Here is a 19,134-nt window from a genome sequence, read left to right as displayed (position 1 = left end):
AGGTCCTTGCGAGGACCACCAAAAGCAATGAATAATTGTGAAGATTTACGAAACTCCTTGGTGCGATCCAAATAAAATTTCAAGCACCACTGTACATCCAGAGAATACAGTGACCTCTCCGCTGGTGTGGAAGGGTGAGGAAAAAAAGATTGGAGAATAACTGGTTCATTCAGATGAAAGTCCGAAGGCGCCTTAGGTATGAACCTCGGATATGTTCTTAAGATTACTGCATTCCTCTTGAACTGGAGAAACGGTTCCTGTATTGTGAGAGCCTGTAACTCCCCAATGCGTCTCGCCAATGTGAGGGCAAGAAGGAGAGCCAATTTCCATGAAAGGAATTTCATGTCCGTCCGATGTATTGGTTTAAAGGGGTTCTTCATGAGCTGTGTGAGAACCAAATTTAGCTGCCAAGTAGGAGGCGTAGGCCTCACTGGGGGATAGACTCGGCACAATCCTTTGAGAAACTGTTTAACTATTCTTGAAGACCAGAGAGAAGGTGCAGATGTAGAACGTCTGTATCGAGAAATTGCTGCCAAGTGAACCTTTATGGATGAATGAGCTAGTCCTGCCTTAGCCAAAGACAAAAGATAAGGAAGAAGCTGATGAGGCTGAAGAGAAAGGGTCAACACCTTTCCGGCACCAAATGCTAAATCTCTTCAATTTTAAACGGTAAGTCATATTCGTGGAAGGAGCTATAGCCTGGGAGAGAACTTCTCTTTTTTCATTTGAGATGGGAAGGTTCATGAATTCTCGCTGCTCAGGAGCCATGCAGTCTGGTGCAATGAATCTGGATCCGGATGCCAAATCTGTCCGTGGGACATCGTGAGAAGATCCGGAATCGTCCGCAAAGGAAGAGGAGGGACAAGCGACAGAAGATGAAGTTCCGTGAACCAGAACGGTCTCGGACAAGCAGGGGCTATCAAAATCATCTTGCACGGTTCCACCTTGATTTTCCTGAGAAGCCTCGGGATCATTGGAATGGGAGTAAAGGCGTATACAAATGCTTTTGACCAAGCTATCGAAAGCGCATTCCCTAATGACCCTCAATGGTGAAGCCTGCTTGCATAAGACCGGCATTTCTTGTTGGTTGAGGTAGCAAATAGATCTATCAAGGGTTTGCCCCACTGTTGGAAAATCTCGTCTAGAACCTCTTGGTTCAGTTCCCACTCGTGACTGACTGAGGATAGCCTGCTGAGTTTGTCGGCATCTTCGTTTAGGAACCCTGGTAGATGTTCCGCCTGCAGCGATATTCCGTGAAGTATAGCCCACTCAGATTTCCTGAGCTTCCTGAGACAACGGAAGAGATCTGGTACCCCCTTTCTTGTTTATGTAATGCATGGCCGTGGTGTTGTCCGTTCAGATAAGAACTTGTGAACGAATAGTTTTCTTACCTGTCGGTATAGTTTTGCAGCTTGAAGATCTTTCTGGATTCACTATGCTGTGCATTTTTTCGCGGTCTTGTGGTTGGGTCCGGAATCGTAGTCTTTTCTTTGGTTTTTTCTTTTTTTTTTTGTAGCCCAGGTGGGCGTCGGCGTCACACCTCTCTGGGTATATTTCTGGTGACGTCGGCATGCTTCCTGCGGAAGCTCCCACTCTTGGGCGCCATCTTCGGATTCTTTTTTCCGTGTTTGTTCTGTTTCCGAAGTTATGGCAATGTTCCATTAAGTAATTTTCCGCTTTTAACCTTTAAAGGTGTTTTGTTTTAGTATTTGTCTCTGTTTTACCTTTTCTCTCTCCAGCCTCATCTTTCTGGCGGAGGTGGGTGGGTTCGCTAGTGAATCCCGAAAGATCTTCAAGCTGCAAAACTATACAGACAGGTAAGAAAACTATTAGTTTTGCAGCGTGAATCTTTCTGGATTCACTATGCTGTGCATAGACTTTGTAGCGGTTTCTCATTTCTGTGGCGGCTGGGTGGAAGATGAGCCTTGGTTATTGAATATGTGTTGAAGCACCTTTTGCCCGACTTGTGCTTCCCTGTTCATCTGTATATCCACGCAGTAGTGCTTCGTGAACGTGTGCACCGAAGCCCATGTTGCCGCCAGGCATATGTCTTGTATGGGTGTGTTAGCCAGGAAGGCTATTGTAGCACCCTTTTTCCTAGTGGAGTGGGCACGTGTCCCCTCTGCTAGTTCTTGTCCTGCTCGCTTGTGGCAGAGCTGTATTGTTTGTGCGATCCATCGTGCAATGGTCTCTTTGGTTACTGCTTTCCCCATGAAACTGTTGGCGAATGACACAAAGAACTGTTTTGTTTTCCTGTGTCCCTTCGTTCTCTCAATGTAGTGCATGACTGCCCTTCTGGCGCCCAGGGTGTGCAGAGCTCGCTCTGCGCTAGTGGCTGGTTTTTGGAAAAAACTCGGTATCTGTATAGACTGGTTCATGTGGAACTTGGACACCACCTTTGGCATGAAGTGTGGGTCAGTTCTCATCACAACCCTATCATTGTGTATTTGTATGTAGGGTTCTTGTAGCGTTAGTGCCTGAAGTTCGCTTACTCTGCGCAATGATGTTATTGCAACCAGGAAAGCTGTTTTCATTGTTAGCATCTCTAGGGAGGCTTTGTGAAGTGGTTCAAAAGGCTCTTTCATGAGTTCTGTTAGGACTATGTTCAAGTTCCATGCAGGTGGCGGCACCCGTTTTGGTGGTGTGATCCTCTTCGCTCCTTCCAGGAATCTTTTCACCACTTGTGATGTGAAGAAACTTTTGCACGTTTCTCCTCTTGTGTACGCGACTATCGCTGCCAAGTGAACTCTTAACGAGGATGAACTAAGGTTCCTCTCCAGCAGGTGCGTGAGGTACTTTAGCACTGGAGTCCTTCATTTTATTGTGGAGCTTTTCTCTTCTGCACCACTTTGTGAATCTTTTCCACTTCGTAGTGATACTTCAAAGACTCTTCCAGGAATACAATGTGCAATCATCCGGACCCAACACTAGGCGGCGATCTATGCTATAGATATGAATTCAGCAGCCCACCTGCCTCGAACACACCTTTGTTTCCTTTCTCTGAAGGGTACTGGTTCTATGGCCTGCTTCTGCAGGAGCTCCTTTGCTTCTTCCTGAAGACGCTCTAGTTGTTTGTTTGCTAGTGGTCTTATTTTTGGTTTTCTGCTTGTTGGTCTCCCCTCCAACTCTATGCAGTATCCGAATTGGATGATGTTGAGAATCCATTTGTCTGATGTGATTTCTCTCCATTTTTGGAGGTAAAATCTTAATCTTCCTCCCACTGGTGTTATGTGGTCGTAGGTGATTAGTTTGTGTAACACTTGATCCCTCTGTACGTGCTGCACCCTGGGATCTTTTCTGTGGGTGGGCACACAGAGTTTTTTGAAGTCACTTAGAGGCGGGCTGCTGACCCCCTCTTTTATTCTGTCCACGTCCATTTCCTCTCCCTCGAAATGACTGGCCTCTTGGCTGGTACTGCCAGGACTGCTTATGCTGACCATGCTGAACTTGTGTGTCTGCCTGGTTTCCACCTCTCCCGCTGGGGCTTCGTGACGGGGTGCCCCTTTTGCTACCTCTGAACTGCAATGCCCCCATGGACCTTGCCGTTTCGTTATCCTTTTTCAGTTGGCTGAGCTGCTCATCAACTGGTGCTCCAAACAAGGTTTCGCCGTTGAACGGTGTGTTCAGGATGCTGTGCTGCACCTTGGGCTTGAAACCTGAAATCCTGAGCCAGGTGTGACTCCTCTCAGTGATGCCCATCATCATGAGCCTGCTGGAGGTGTCTGCTCCATCCAGGGCAGTCTTGAGGCAAGAATTTGCCGCGTTCTTCCCCTCCTCCACCAATTTCTCGGCCTTTTGCCAGGAATCTTGGGGCAGGTCTTTCACCAACTGACCGAGCTCCTCCATGATCTGGTACATGTGCCTGTTGATCAGGGCGTTGGAATTCGCCATGCGCCAGTGGGTTGCGGGATTCCTTCTGCCCACCAGGTCCATCCTCTTGCTTTCCTTATCTGGAGGTGGCCCAGAAGTAGTGGGCAAGTTTGCCCTCTTTCTTGCTGTGGCTGTGATGGAGTCTGCTGAGACCGTGCCTGAATGTAGGGTGGGTCTTTTGACGAATGTTTGTATTTGTTCTCCGTCCTGGGGGTGACCGCCTTGCATGTTGCGGGCTCCTTGAATGCTTCCCTTCCCTGAGCCAAGACGCTGTTGAGCATGGGGAGGTACTGGCTCTTCGTTTGGGTGGGGAGCAGTTTCTCTAGAAGGAAGTCTGCTTTCTGCTTCTCTTCGTCAAGCTTGAGCCTGAATGCCGCAGCGGCAGTCTTTATCACCGAGTTGTAGGCCCCGATGTCGTCCGGCGGCGAGGGCCTCGAGGGATATGTGCCGTGGGCTCCTCTGGGCTTAAGGTGTCGACATCCAGATAATCCACATCCTGTGTTTCAGAGGGAGCAGACCCGGGGTCCGTCCTGCTGTCCTCTTCCTCCTCATAGTCGTAACTATAGTCGGGACTCTCTTCCTCTTCCTGGTCGATTTACTCGACGTCAGCCGCCTGCCCCTCGGCGTCATAGTCTTCCTCCTCGACAACCTCTACAACCTGTGCCTTGGTTTTGTGGGGGATCGTGTAGACCTTCATCTTGGCGTCTAATTCCTTCTTCCGCTGCAATATGCTTTCCAATTCGGCCTCGAGGCGCCTTTTCTTTTTCTCCATCTAGGCTGCGTGTTCCGCGTCGGATGGTTCGGCCACTCTTTTCGGCAGTTGGCTCGGCGCCGAGCTGATCCTCGAAGGCTTCGTCGCCGAACTGGATTTCGTGTCTCTGGTCGGCGTCGAAGGTGCTTTAGGGTCCTTCTCCCTCGGCGTCGAACGATCCTTTTCGGGAACGTTTTTCGACGACTTTTGCTGTTCAACAGCCCTCGGCGCCGGGGACTCCTTCTCAGAGGATCCGCTGGGCCTGGATGCAGCAGCGGGCGCCGAAGTTTTTGGCGCCGGCGCTTTCGAGGCCTTGCCCTCGTTCTTTCGAGACTGTCTCTCAGGTATTTAGGGGCCGTAGAGTCTCTTACCTTATCAGAAGTCTTGGTATTATCGGTCTCTACGACTCTGTAGCAGTCTTCGGCGGCGTTGTCCTCTTCCTCGGAAGACATCCCCAGATCGTAAAGGGATGGAGTCGGGGATTTGCCCTGCAGGGTGGCGTGCGTTACCCTCTGACTCGCTCTCACACGAAGGGTCTTCGGGGTGAAGACAGAGCAGGCGTTGCAGTCCTTGCTCCCGTGGTCGACCGGTAGGCAAAGGTTGCAAACCGGGTGCTGGTCCTTCTGCGCGTACTTGTGGTGGCAGTTACGGCAGAACTTGAAGGGCGTGTTGTCCATCTTGAGCGCTCAGGGGGCTCCCTGGTCGGGCGTTCGTCGACGGGCGTCGAAGTTTTCTCCTTCTCCTTCGTTGGCCCTTGGTTGATGAAGTCTCTTGAAGCCTTCTGAGTTGTTTTCCTTCCAATTTCTGTATTCTTCTTCTTTCTCCAAAAATGTCTGGAGCCTAAACGGGAACGATCCAGACCCCGACCGCGGAAAAAAGAATCTGAAGATGGCGCCCAAGAGTGGGAGCTTCCGCAGGAAGCATGCCGACGTCACCGGAAATACACCCAGAGAGGTGTGACGCCGACGCCCACCCGGGCTACAAAAAAAAAAAAAAAAAGAAGACTATGATTCCGGACCCAACCACAAGACCGCGGAATAATGCACAGCATAGTGAATCCAGAAAGATTCACGCTGCAAAACCTCGCAGTCGAGGGAGAAATGCTTGAAGGGCCAGCCTGATAGCTCTGAGTTCTAGAAGATTGATGTGAAGAAGACTGTGCTGAGGTGACCAATGTCCGCTGACATGAAGATCCTGAAGTACTGCACCTCAGCCGTCCAGTGACGCATCCGTTGTCACCACTTGAGGAGACGGATTGCTTACGAAGGATAGACCTTGGGAAAGGTTTTCCAGTTTTGTCCACCACAAGGCCGCTCTTCTCATTGCTAAGGTGATCTTCACCTTGTCGTCGAAAGAACCGTGAGTTTGCTTCCACTGTTTGTGTAGCTGCTCCTGGAGAGGGCACACCCGCAATCTGCAGTGAGAAATCAGAGGGAGGCATGAGGAGATCACTCCCAGAAGGGATTTGTAACGGCGTACTGAAAGAGACCTTTTTCTCAAGAGCAGTGCCATGGCTCGCAGTTTCTCCTGCCTTTCAAAGGATGGGAAAGCCTTGTTGAGATTTGAGTCCAAGATGGCCCCCAAGAAGCGAACTGTCCTTGACGGAATCAGAGATGATTTCTCCTTGTTGAGAGTCAGACCCAAATTCTGGAATAGGTTTGTACATGCGTTGGCTGCTTCCCTCGCAGCCACCCTAGACGGAGCCTTCAGCAACAGTCGTCCAGGTAAGGGAAGACCTGAAAGTGATTTTTCCGCAGAAAAGCTGCCACCGGTGCCAGCACCTTGGTGAAGATTCTTGGGGCTGAGCGAAGCCCGAAGGGTAAAACCCTGAATTGAAAGTGGCTCTTGGCTACAGTAAACCGTAGAAACCTTCTGTGTGCTGGGTAAATGGGTATGTGAAAATACGCATCTTCGAGATAGAGCGTGGCCATGAAATCCCCTGTATTGAGAAGACGTAATAGGTCTTGAAGCGAGACCATCCGAAAGGATAGGTGTTGAGCTCCCTGAGATCTAAAATAGGGCGCCATTTCTCCAATGTCTTCTTTACCAGGAAGAACCTGGAATAGAAACCCTCCCCTCTTTGTGAAGAGGGGACCAGCTCCACAGCTCCCTCTAAGAGCATCTGATGAACCTCGAGCTGTAGGAGACGCAGATGTTTTGACGGAATGGCAACAGGGGGCTTGGATGGTGGTATTTGTGTGAATTCCAAAGTATGGCCCTTTCGAATGATGTTTAGCACCCGACGGTCTGATGTTATCTTGGACCAGTTGTGAAGGTATTGAGATACCCTGCCCCCTACAGATGTTCTTGGAGGTGGGCACAGCAGGAAGAGCCAGGACGCCGCTATTGCCTCTTGGACGTATCACGATCCTGGTAATTCTGTTTTCCTCTAGTATTCGATCTTGAGAAAGTCGAGGTTTGACCTTGCTTCTGATATGGTTGTCGGTTTTGTTGCGACGCTGACCCATATGACGAGTACCGCTGCTGCTGGTATGAGCCTCTGTATGTGGTACTCTTGCCACTGGCACCCCTGAACGGAGTCTTTCTGTATTGAAGTGTACCAAGAGACCTAGCCGTCTCAGTATCCTTCTTAATATCTTGGAGAGTATCATCTATATGATTTCCAAACAACGCCTCTCCATCGAAATGTAGATCCAAGATTTTATTTTGAATCTCCGGCCTGAACCAAGTCGCTCCGAGCCATCCCTGGAGATCAAGAAACGCTGCACCAGCTAGTGATCAAAAAGCCATTGTGGCGATGTCCATGGCACAATCGATTATCTCCATTGATGTTGCTTACCCCTCCTGTAGAATCTTCTTCGCGTCACATTTCACTTCCTGGGGCAGTTGATCTGAGTAAGGCGAAATGTCACACCATAACTGGCGATCATATATGCCCAAAATCGCCAAGGCATTCGCTGCCCGCACCAGAAGACTAGCCATTGAATAGAATCTTTTCCCAGCGTTATCTAGTCTCCTGCCTTCCTCATCAGGGGGAGTAGTCAAAGGAGCCAACGGGTTGCAGGACTTCCTCTGTGCAACCTGCAAAATCACAGAGTCTGTTTTGGGGTGCCCAGTCAAAGCCGCCGGACCATCCTCGGGCACCGTATATTTCTTTTCCAGGCGCGGTAGGACAGGGATCACCGTAGCCGGATTCTTCATAGCTTTAAGACTTTCATCCCATACATGCTGTACAATAGGGATAGATCTAGTCACCTTCTTATATGGCTCCTTAAAGTCATATAGAAAACACTCCGTGGTAACAGATGGCATAGGCAGCTTGAATCTGCTAGAAGCCCTTTCCATTTACTTTTGGACCCCCCCTATGTCCACCGGAGGGGAGTCCACAGGGTCTGGACATAGTGACGCCGGGTCCGGGATTACGTATTCATCCCATTCCAAGCCCTGATTAGGCCTGCCAACGAGATTCTGATCCTCATCCGAGGAATCATCCTGTACGTCCAGTGGCGATGAAGGTATCTGTGGAGCCGGTGTCTGCGGCAGATAGACCACCTGAGTTTGCAACTCTGGAGAGATCATCACTCGGGTCGTAGGAGTAGGCAAGGCTTGACTAGCCGGAGTAGCAGCAGGCTGAGGGCATCTTGATTTGTAATCCTGCAACATGTTATGGAGATCTTGCAAGAGAGAAGTTGAAACAGACCATCTCTTGGCTTGTAAATTCCTGTGGTCGAGAAGAATGTTAAGTACATTCTTGAAGATATTCTCCCTCTGAATCTGTCTCCTGACATTTCACTAGCAGTTGGGATGGACTGTGTGCATACCCAAACGATTCCTGATCCTCATCTGAATCTTCATCATCCTCCTCTAACAACAAAGCGGGAGGCAAGGGGGTAACCCTCCTTGGAGAAGTCATGTCTGGAGTGATTCTTTTCATAGAAATAACAATTTTCTCCGTCGACGATCCAGTCGACGATGGAGCCGTTAAAGGTAAACCTGCCGTCGTTGATGTCGTCGACGGAATAGGTACTGTCGGCGTACGAACTGTCGACGATGAGATGGGCGTCGTTGACGCGGTCGACGACGAGTCAGTCGACACTCCTGCCGCCGTAGTAGTTAATGTGGTGGTCGTCGAAGCACTTGACGACACCGTCGTAGTCACCACCGTCGACGAAATCTTCGTTGTCACTGTCGATGCTCCAGTCGACATCCTCGTCAACATCCTCGTCGACGTCACCTCCGTCGACGATCCCGTCAACGCCGACCGTACCGTCAACGAGCCCGTCGAAGGCACCACTTTAATCTTGGGCTTCGACCCCTTCGTCGACGGAGCCTTCTGCTGCGTCGTCGACGACTTGGAACTCCTGTCAGACTTCTCAGAAGACTGAGAAGATGGCTTTTTGAAGGCTGGAGCAGTTTTCATCCCAGTGGATGGTGTAGATGGTCCCTCCCTCTCCTTTACACCGTGGCGAGGATATTCGACTGGACCCTGGCTCTCAGACTCGCGGTGGGTCTTTTTTGAGGCCTTAACTGGACGCTCCATAGAAGGTGAAAGGGAAACCCTACCCCTTTTGACTGACCTTGACGATGAAGCTGAAGGACTCCTCACTGTCGCTGGAGACTGTCTTTCCTGGACTTCAGTTTCTGGAGCCAGGTGAGGAGCCGACCCTCATGGTCCCGGAGGGTCTTGGTAGAAAAGGTGCGGCAGATCTTGCAGTCCGCAGCCTTATGATCTGGGTACAGGCAAAATATACAATCTTTATGCCTGTCCTCAACAAATAACCTTTTCTTGCCACAGGTGGGACATGGCTTGAAAAGGGCCTTCTCAAAAGAGTAGAGATTGAGCAGAGCTCAAAAAAGACGGGGAATGATACAAAAGCATGGGAATCTATGAAAGTTCCAATACTGGGGCAAGCTTACTTAAGTTTCATCACTTCTTGTCCTCAAATTAACACACTGTGTTAATTGTTACATGACCCTATGTCACGTGATGCGGCCGGCCCAGGCTGAGCGAGTCTCAGCAGCTGAACAGATAATATGAATACAGCCATCACCAGGCCTGTGCTAATCACTGCCATGAGTGACCTTCAATTAACAGCTGTAGCAGGCAGCATTACACAATGTGCAATTGGTGAAGAACCCTCTACAAGAGCAGTGCAAAGTCCCCGCTATGAGGGCTTTTAAAGGGCGGCACTAGCGTGTTAGCGCCGGTAGTGTTAGGGGGCACTATGTTGAATGTGTGTGTGCAAGCACATTTGGAACTTAAGCAGCCAGCATTAAACCTAGCCGCCTGCAACTGAATGAATGATTTTATGCATCATTACATGGTGCTAAACACACTTACTTTTGCAGCGAGAGCAGGCAGCTGCAATTAACACTGGCTGGCTCACCTCTCTGCACCTGGTGGCCGGCCTCCGGCCATTATGTGGCTCACACGTTTCAGATACCTGCGCAGTCAGGGGTTTCGATGCTTTGGGCAATGGAGCTGCGAATAAACCACCACTCCAGATGCTGCATTTAGTCTCTGTTCAAGCGTCGCGCCTATGGTGGGCCCGCTCTGGCGTTGGTCACAGGATTCATTTACACTGAGTTCACTGCAATGCGCTTGACGTCAGACAGTATTAGTAAATGTACCTATCACTATGCCACGCCTCAGCGCGGTGACAGAACATAGTAGCAAGCAGCTTGATGAGCTCAGCCAGCCCCCAAGACTGCAGGGCAGAGCGCACTGGGTGCTGGCTGCCACTCAACTCTGTAAATTAATTATAATAACACGCTATTAAGAGCGAGCGCTCTCAGGCCGCTTAACAGGCACAAATGCTGAAGCACTATATGTGGGACTTCGCATTTCAGTTCGGTGATGTGGACCACCACTTATTGCAATAGTCTAATGCCTGATGCATTGTACTTGGCAGGGCTGGCAATAGACTAGCTGACAGAGTGGGAATATAGAAAGTAGGGTGAGCGGGAGTGATAAAGCAGAAGTATCACAGGTGAGTTAGATTACAAGAAAATACAAGCACTCCCATAGAGTTTTAAAGGCAAAAGAAAAAAAGTAGTTCCCTGAAAATAAGCAATAGAAGTGCAAAAATCAGCCACTAAAAAGGATGGTAAAGAAGCTATGCTTCAGAGTGCGGACAAATGCCAGAGGAGGAAGGAAAGCCAATAAAGAAGAAGTCAGCAAATGAGAGCGACAAAAAAGGCAACCAATCATATGAAATGGGCTGACCAGGAGCACAAGTAGTATTGGTATAATCTACAATTGGTCTTTGGCCAATATATAGCTAAAACCTTCTGTATGCCAAACATAAAAAGACCTACTGTTCTTAGTGAATTTGGAGCAGAACCGTGTATAGGCAATTTCTAATCTCTCCAGTTGTACTTACTACGGGAAGACGTCCCTGTGCTACCAGTCTGGGAGGACTCGCTGCCTGTCCTGGATCGCTCTTGGGTATTTTCTTCACTGCGCCAGCTTGGATGTCTGCGGTCAATAGGAAAATGTGGGGTTACAGAACGTATCAAATGCTTGGCACAAGAGCATCACAAGATGTCAAAATAAATATTAAATTTTCTTTTTTGAGCGTCATTAAAAACAATTCACAAATATTTTCCCCTTTACCAATCTGTAGACCATTGTAGTATAGAAGCCAACAAATATTTTCCTTTTTACCCATAAAGATATTTCACCCTGTTTTAATGGTCTAACTTTCACTTTCCTCCTTATTGAGGGATACCCCCTTTCATGGAATCCCAGTCTGTCAGTATTTCGACTCAAATTAAACTGAAATAAACTTACAGAAAATTCAAGTCACCACAAATGTTGGATTCCCATTCACAAACCACAATGCCACATCATTCAAATATAGTGCAACCAATGAATTGGGTGCCTTCATGATCGTTGGGTCTTTAGTAGATGGAGGTCAGGTACGCATTTTTTCTCTCAGACAAAACACCATTCTGAATTACTGCTGTATGTGCACCTTCTCAACTGTATCCTTTTTGTTCCCCTTGATTGCTTATCCCTTCACTTGATAGAAACACTTAACACTGCCTTAAAAGCTTCCCTTTTTGTCTTCACCTTTCTCTAGGTTTTCGCTCTAATCTCGGGCGCTCGTCATCCAGATGGCGTGTTAGTTTCTCCTGTTCTTTCTGTAGCCGCTCCTCTACCTCCCGTTCCCTGGCCGCTGTGTCCACTGGCTTTGCTCCGCCAAAAATGGAAGCAGCCCGGCTTGAGGGTGTGGACCCTCCAGCTGAATCTGGCTCCTTGGGTGCCGTTCGAGGCTTTAGGACCAGTTTGGGTCTTTGAGTAGGGCCTGCTTCAAAACGATAAAAGAGAAATTAATTTACTGCAGCCACTTAATCAAGGCTACATCACCCCTCATTCAGAAAAAAGCTAAACAGAAGCACAAGCTTTGGCACACCTAGCAAAAATGGCATATGTGTAGTATCTTACAGATGATCCTAAAGCTGCCAATTTAAGTAGAAAGGAAAGGGATATCACGCTTCTACCGTACCTATCATTCTAACATTACACTTTATTCATGCTCAGATTTAGATCAGCATGCATACAGAACATTAGTTAAAAACAACTGTAGAGCATGCAAATGGTAAGTGTAAGACATTGGGTTGTTGGTAGACTGGTGGGAGCCCTGGGCAAGCAACAACACTTGTCCGGGTGAGAAACAAGCTAGCCCTAAATTAACCTGTGCTTAACCCTCTGGTAGCTTGGGGCAGAGCAGTCAGGCTTCACTTGGAGGCTATGTGTAAAGTATTTGTGAAACACTTCAAACAGTAATAAAGTGTAAATATCACAAAAACAAGAAGGATAAGTTACTTACCTGTAATCCTAGTTCTCTTCCACAGGTATACTCCAAGTCATGAGCACTGAATAGTCCCGCCCACGTGCGGTACCCCGGAGCAATAACCAATAATATATATATATATATATATATATACACACACACACATATATGCGCATATATCTACATATACATACATATATCCTGCTCCTTAATCCCAACCTCCACTGCATGGAATATATATATATATATATATATATATATATATATATATATATACACATATACATACAATATGCATATACATATGCAGCCTGAAAAACACCGTATTAAGCTCCAAATCTGCCATCATTGCATGTAAATCTTCTTGATTTGACAAAATAAAGACATAAGTCACCATATATGATATATGTAAAGAAGAAAGCTTCCCGGAGTTTGCTTTGAAACACACAACCTTTATTTGCAAAGGTAAACAAGCATTTACAATGCAATGGTTTCGCCTTTTGAAAAGTTTGAGCTATTGGCATTGTAAATGACAATTTTTATTTATGTGTTGGTTTTGAAAATAAATAAATGGCATTGTCATTTACAATGCCAATAGCTTAATCTCTCGCAAATGCGAGACCTATAGCATTTGCAATGCAATAGGTCGCATATTTACGCGAGTTTGAGTTAATGATATTGCAGATAACAATGCGTTTTATTTATGTTTCAAAAACCAAAACATGAATAAAAAGGTCTCTCACACTGCTGTCTCTCACACACTGCTGCCTCTCACACACCATGCTCTCCCACACACCATGCACTCCCACACACCATGCACTCCCACACACCATGCACTCCCACACACCATGCACTCCCACACACCATGCACTCCCACACACCATGCACTCCCACACACCATGCACTCCCACACACCATGCACTCCCACACACCATGCACTCCCACACACCATGCACTCCCACACACCATGCACTCCCACACACCATGCACTCCCACACACCATGCACTCCCACACACCATGCACTCCCACACACCATGCACTCCCACACACCATGCACTCCCACACACCATGCACTCCCACACACCATGCACTCCCACACACCATGCACTCCCACACACCATGCACTCCCACACACCATGCACTCCCACACACCATGCACTCCCACACACCATGCACTCCCACACACCATGCACTCCCACACACCATGCACTCCCACACACCATGCACTCCCACACACCATGCACTCCCACACACCATGCACTCCCACACACCATGCACTCCCACACACCATGCACTCCCACACACCATGCACTCCCACACACCATGCACTCCCACACACCATGCACTCCCACACACCATGCACTCCCACACACCATGCACTCCCACACACCATGCACTCCCACACACCATGCACTCCCACACACCATGCACTCCCACACACCATGCACTCCCACACACCATGCACTCCCACACACCATGCACTCCCACACACCATGCACTCCCACACACCATGCACTCCCACACACCATGCACTCCCACACACCATGCACTCCCACACACCATGCACTCCCACACACCATGCACTCCCACACACCATGCACTCCCACACACCATGCACTCCCACACACCATGCACTCCCACACACCATGCACTCCCACACACCATGCACTCCCACACACCATGCACTCCCACACACCATGCACTCCCACACACCATGCACTCCCACACACCATGCACTCCCACACACCATGCACTCCCACACACCATGCACTCCCACACACCATGCACTCCCACACACCATGCACTCCCACACACCATGCACTCCCACACACCATGCACTCCCACACACCATGCACTCCCACACACCATGCACTCCCACACACCATGCACTCCCACACACCATGCACTCCCACACACCATGCACTCCCACACACCATGCACTCCCACACACCATGCACTCCCACACACCATGCACTCCCACACACCATGCACTCCCACACACCATGCACTCCCACACACCATGCACTCCCACACACCATGCACTCCCACACACCATGCACTCCCACACACCATGCTCTCCCTAGAAGACTCACAATGCTGCCTCTCACACACCATGCTCTCCCACACAACATGCTCTACCTAGAAGACTCACACTGCTTTGTGCTGGATAGTGCGAGTTGATAGCCTGTAGCTATAGGAACTGGTTACTTCTAGATAGGGAGCAGATGTAGCGATCTGATAGGTCTGCTTGCGCAGTTAATTGTTGGCTACAGAAAACTAAGGAGGGGGGGTGGAGATGGTATGGCCAGAGTGTAGAATCATTGCACTTAAAGTACTGGACAAACTGTGATTGAGTTAGTGTCGACGGGAAGCATGAATCGGGCAGAGCAATTATTTTTGTGCAGAGCGTGGGCACTTTGCGTGCGCAATTACGGTAGTTTGAGTGTTTACAGCGCACTCAGTATGTGGTATGTGGAAAATAATTCAGTGTGGGATTACAAGCCGAAGGTTCCAGGGAGTTGTGCTTCCATCCCCCAGCCCCGGGGCCGGAGGCGCGGAGCTCCAAGCCAGGCCCAAAGGTGACCGGCTCTAATTGATAGAAGCGCCTGGAGGGGCCCCTGGGGGCCAGAAGATCAAGGGCGGGAGAAGATTACCTGTTGGGGACGCCTGGCTGCCCCCGCCCGCGTCCCTAATTAATAAAGGCTCTCCCCCCCTGTGGATGCGCTGGCGCCCTGGGGGAGAGGAGGCACCTGGCTGAGGAGGGGGGAAGGGCAGGTGAGGCACTGCGAGTACCAGAGGGAATAAGTGTGTGTACTCCATCGGTCTGTGAGCGCGCTGTGCATTCTGGGTGTAGGCGTGAGTGAGTGTCTCTTGTGGGTGGCCTTCTCTGTCTACAGCCTCTCTCTTCTCTCTGTGCGTGCTCCGGTGTGAACATGTCTAGGTGTCTGGCTGTGTACATGCCCTGTTTGTTACACATATGTGTGCGTGTGGCGCATTCTGGGTGACCCCTTCCACTGCCCCACTGAGGCAGGACAGTGCCACTCCAGCGGCCTGAACCAAAGAACAAAGATTTGGGGGGTATTATATGGTTTTTGTGAACCATTGCCTTGTCTCACGCTGTGAATATATGGGGGTCAGCCCTGGCGCTCGCAATTTAAGGTACTGGGAAAAAATGTACATTAGCGAATTACGATCCCCGCTGGGCATTACAAGCCGTGCAGAAAGAAGTGCACATCCCAAACCTCATATTATCAATGCCGGTCTGCCCTCACACAACCTAGTGCATTCTGGGTCTTGAAGTCAGAGTTTCCGTTCACTGAACGAGAGTAAAACACCGGATAACACATTGCACGTTTCAAGCCCCAGCCTTGCAACGGCACCACGGATGACGCGGGGGGAGTCATGCACTTGGTAGAGTTCAGATTTTGCCATCAAAGCTCCCGACAAAACGAGGAGAGGGCGGAAGGGCTGAGAAGGGGAAAACGTGAAGTAAACGATACGTAAAACGGTTTGGGCATTTATACCTCATTTGCGGCAGGAGCTCGGGGCTGTCAACACAGGTACGACAACAGGATCTGCGATGAATTTACCAGCAGCGCCGACCTCTCAAGGACGCAACAAGCGCTGCACGGCGGATGGCCCCGTTCCAAGCGCTATCTAGAAGCCCTGCTCTTGGGACCAGGGCCCTCCGGCCTCCCCCAAGGCGCCTAAAGAGGGTTAGAGGAGTGTCGAGGCACACTCATCATCCCGCCGTTTAAATCGTGTTAATCTCGCAAGGCTTCACGAAATTTGGTTACACGGGCGGCGTGACCAAACCCCAAGAAGCTGCCCCCCTCTGGGGAGACCATGTACGTGCGAGGTACCCACACAATCTGTGTAAGTGGCCTGATAGCTGCCCCCACTCGATCCCACACTGAACGGGGCCAGGGCTTCTGTGGTACCCGCGGCAGATTGTGAGCTGTTCACATGCAAATACCATCATGACACCGGGGGGGGGGGGGGGGGGGGGGGGGGGGGGCGGGGGCGGGAACGGACAGCGGGAAGGGGGGGGGGTAACGGGCACACGGACAGCGGGAGGGAGGTTGGGAACAGACAGCGGGAGGGGAGCCCTCACCAGGACTTCTTCCGGCGGCCATCGGCCTGGCGGAATGACAAGAAAAAAGCTCCCACCGCCGCATGACGTAGGCAAAAGGGAAACATTCTACGGAACGCCCACGAATCGCCTCGGTGAATGACGGACAGATCTCTTCCAATGGCTAGCCTCCATTTATGGAGCTAGCCAATGGAAGAGAGAGGCGGAACTAAGGCCATACTGTTTCTAACATAAGATTTCGCCTGCGCGAAACGCTGCTGCGCAGCTTTCGACAGGCGAAACATAAAAAAGACGAGTAAGCAGCTGCTCTGTTTGTTATACATTATTGGTGGAGTGGTGCTTTTCAGAATCGACGGGTAGAATCGTGAAGTTGTACATGAGAGATGTACTCAGAATTGTTGCAGAGAACTTCTAGCTGTGCTATCTCAGTGTGCACTGGAGGGATGTGCAATCAGTAAAGTCACCCACCTTTAGCCACAGACAACTGAAGGTTTCCACTTTGTGAAACCAAAGACACAGATAAAAGATATGCATGTTTAAAAAAACATCAACTATATATCTTACAGAAACTAAAACCCGGAACATTTGATCGAAAACTTAAAGCAACAGCAAATAAGAGAGAACAATAACTAGATGGCAGATGCTTTTCAAAATGAATGCAATTTTGGATTGACTGTGTAAGCACCTGTTTTTGATAATAGTAACTTGGTTTTGTATAACAATTGGAGTCTCTTCTTGGAGGATTTTTGGTGCAATATATGATGATCTTGTTTGTATGTTTTTTTGATGAAAATCAAACGGGGAAAAAAAATTCTGGCATACTTGTTAAACTATTGTTTATTAATTATTCCTTTTAGAATACCTTTCACATAGTTGACGAGATCAACTTAACGAAAGCCATTTTTGAAGAAAGTTCTATGTCTTCATGTTTGATTTTCTTTAGCGATTTTTAAGGAAGGGAACAACCTTTATTCTCCGGTTCTTTTTTCGAAGACCCTCTTTCTTTTTTTCATGCCCCTTATGATACTTCCCCTTCCACTTTACTTCAGTATTTTTACTCCCGTTTTTAGTTCACACCTGTTGTGTTACAGACCCCTTAATCCCGTTTTACTCACCTTTTTACATACCTCCTATTCCTATTTTCCACATACTCTTTTCATTTCTCTTATTCCCCCTCCAGCTTTATTCATTTTATAACAAGGATACTCTTGCTTTACTCCGTTTTAAAACTCCGTGTTTCCCCTACAGCTCGGCTTCCTCTTTGGTATAACCCCATTACTCCCACTTTTCCTCGTTTCCTTTTCAAACCCCTTAATCCTCTTCCATTTTTCTCTCATATTTTAACAAACTACTATCTCCCACTCCTGCTATGCTCCTTTTGTCAAAACCCCTCAGCCCATTTTTGTTATATAACACCGATTTCACTTCCCACTTCAACCCCCCTGTAGGAAGGTAGATCCCTGACTATGGTTGCCCCCAACTTTTTGCCTGGTGTTTTACTGGTTTTCTGACTTAGTTGACCTGGGGCCCTGCTATTCAGGACCCCAGGCCTACTGCTCTCTCTGTAAAATGGATTCCATGTACCCTAGGTACATATCCAATTGGCACTGGGCCCTCTCCAAGACCCTGTACCCAGGGCTGAGGTGCACCCAGAAGTCTCCCAGGGGCTGCAGCATGTATTATGCCACCCCTGGGCTGACTAACTAAATCTGACACAACTGGCTGCACGACAGCTGGGGCAAGGTGGTGTAATCACCCCTTGTTGTAGATATAGTATTCCTATATCTAAACCTAAATGGGCACACAGATCTCCTATCAGTCACTCCTATGGCAGGCCTTAACAATCCTGAAGGCAGAGTGCTTGGAATCGTGTGAGATGGTGCTCTGGCATGAGCTGAGCCTGTCTGCGGCTTTCGGGATCTATCCCTTAGCCGTTTCCATGATATCGCATACCATATACTCTTAAGTGCATTATAATCCTCGCGGTTAAATGCCAACTCTGGTATCGCTTTATCAAAACATGTCGAGTAAGGTGTCATACGAATTGGAATACTAACCCCTCGCCAATTCTGGCGACGGGGTAAGCATTCCACCCTTCTAGAGGGACACGACATGCATGTAGCCTGTAACCCCGGTTAAAGTCAAACATAGCCTCAGCTCCACAAAATGGATGCTGCCACCGAGACACAAGTCTGCCCTCCTGCTGCTGGGAGTCCTCCCAGAGCAGGAGATAAGGACAAAGGGTTTCCTGCCAGGGGCGGTGCCAGCACCGTCCCAGACAGGATTTTGTGTATTGTAGGTAGGCAGGGCTATAGAGGAAGGTGACTGCACGTGGCACCCCGGTGCTCACTGTGCATAGGCTGGCTTGAACCAGTTCCAGGGACACTCCAGACCCTGTGCTGGGGAAAAGCCCGCCAAGGAAGTGGGTGTAACCACCCCCCTCCTGGTCCCACCCATAGGGCAGGACTTAGTCGCGTGCCAGCCCCCTTTTCCCAGATAAAGGTAGGGACTGGCCCCCTTCCAGATCAGATCATCTTTGAATCCTGAAACTACTTTCTACGAAAGGAACTCAAGACTTCTTCCTAAGATTTCTCCCTTGTGGCTAAGGAGTAGTCACCCTGCATCCGCAGGCACCATCTAAGAACACTGCGGTCTGCTG

At 49.1% G+C, this 19,134-nt stretch overlaps 1 protein-coding gene across 2 annotated transcripts in view; it reads right to left on the bottom strand.

Moving 5' to 3' along the window:
* Window positions 1–19,134, bottom strand: part of EIF4B (eukaryotic translation initiation factor 4B) — a 521,766-nt gene that overhangs the window by 137,472 nt on the left and 365,160 nt on the right. The window contains exons 9-10 of one of the 2 annotated variants that reach the window (XM_078689169.1): window positions 11,658–11,892; window positions 10,966–11,060 (exon numbers count right to left, since the gene is read on the bottom strand). In XM_078689169.1, coding sequence (XP_078545295.1) covers window positions 10,966–11,060; window positions 11,658–11,892 — 330 coding nt within the window. Of the gene's footprint in view, window positions 1–10,965; window positions 11,061–11,657; window positions 11,896–19,134 lie in introns of both variants that reach the window. The other variant, XM_078689170.1, reaches the window with a different exon arrangement.

The sequence above is a fragment of the Lissotriton helveticus genome, chromosome 1_1 (assembly GCF_964261635.1).
Source record: "Lissotriton helveticus chromosome 1_1, aLisHel1.1, whole genome shotgun sequence".
Lineage (NCBI taxonomy): Eukaryota > Metazoa > Chordata > Amphibia > Caudata > Salamandridae > Lissotriton > Lissotriton helveticus.
The sequence above is the reverse complement of the archived record's forward strand: the minus strand, read 5'-3'. Positions and strand labels throughout refer to the sequence as shown.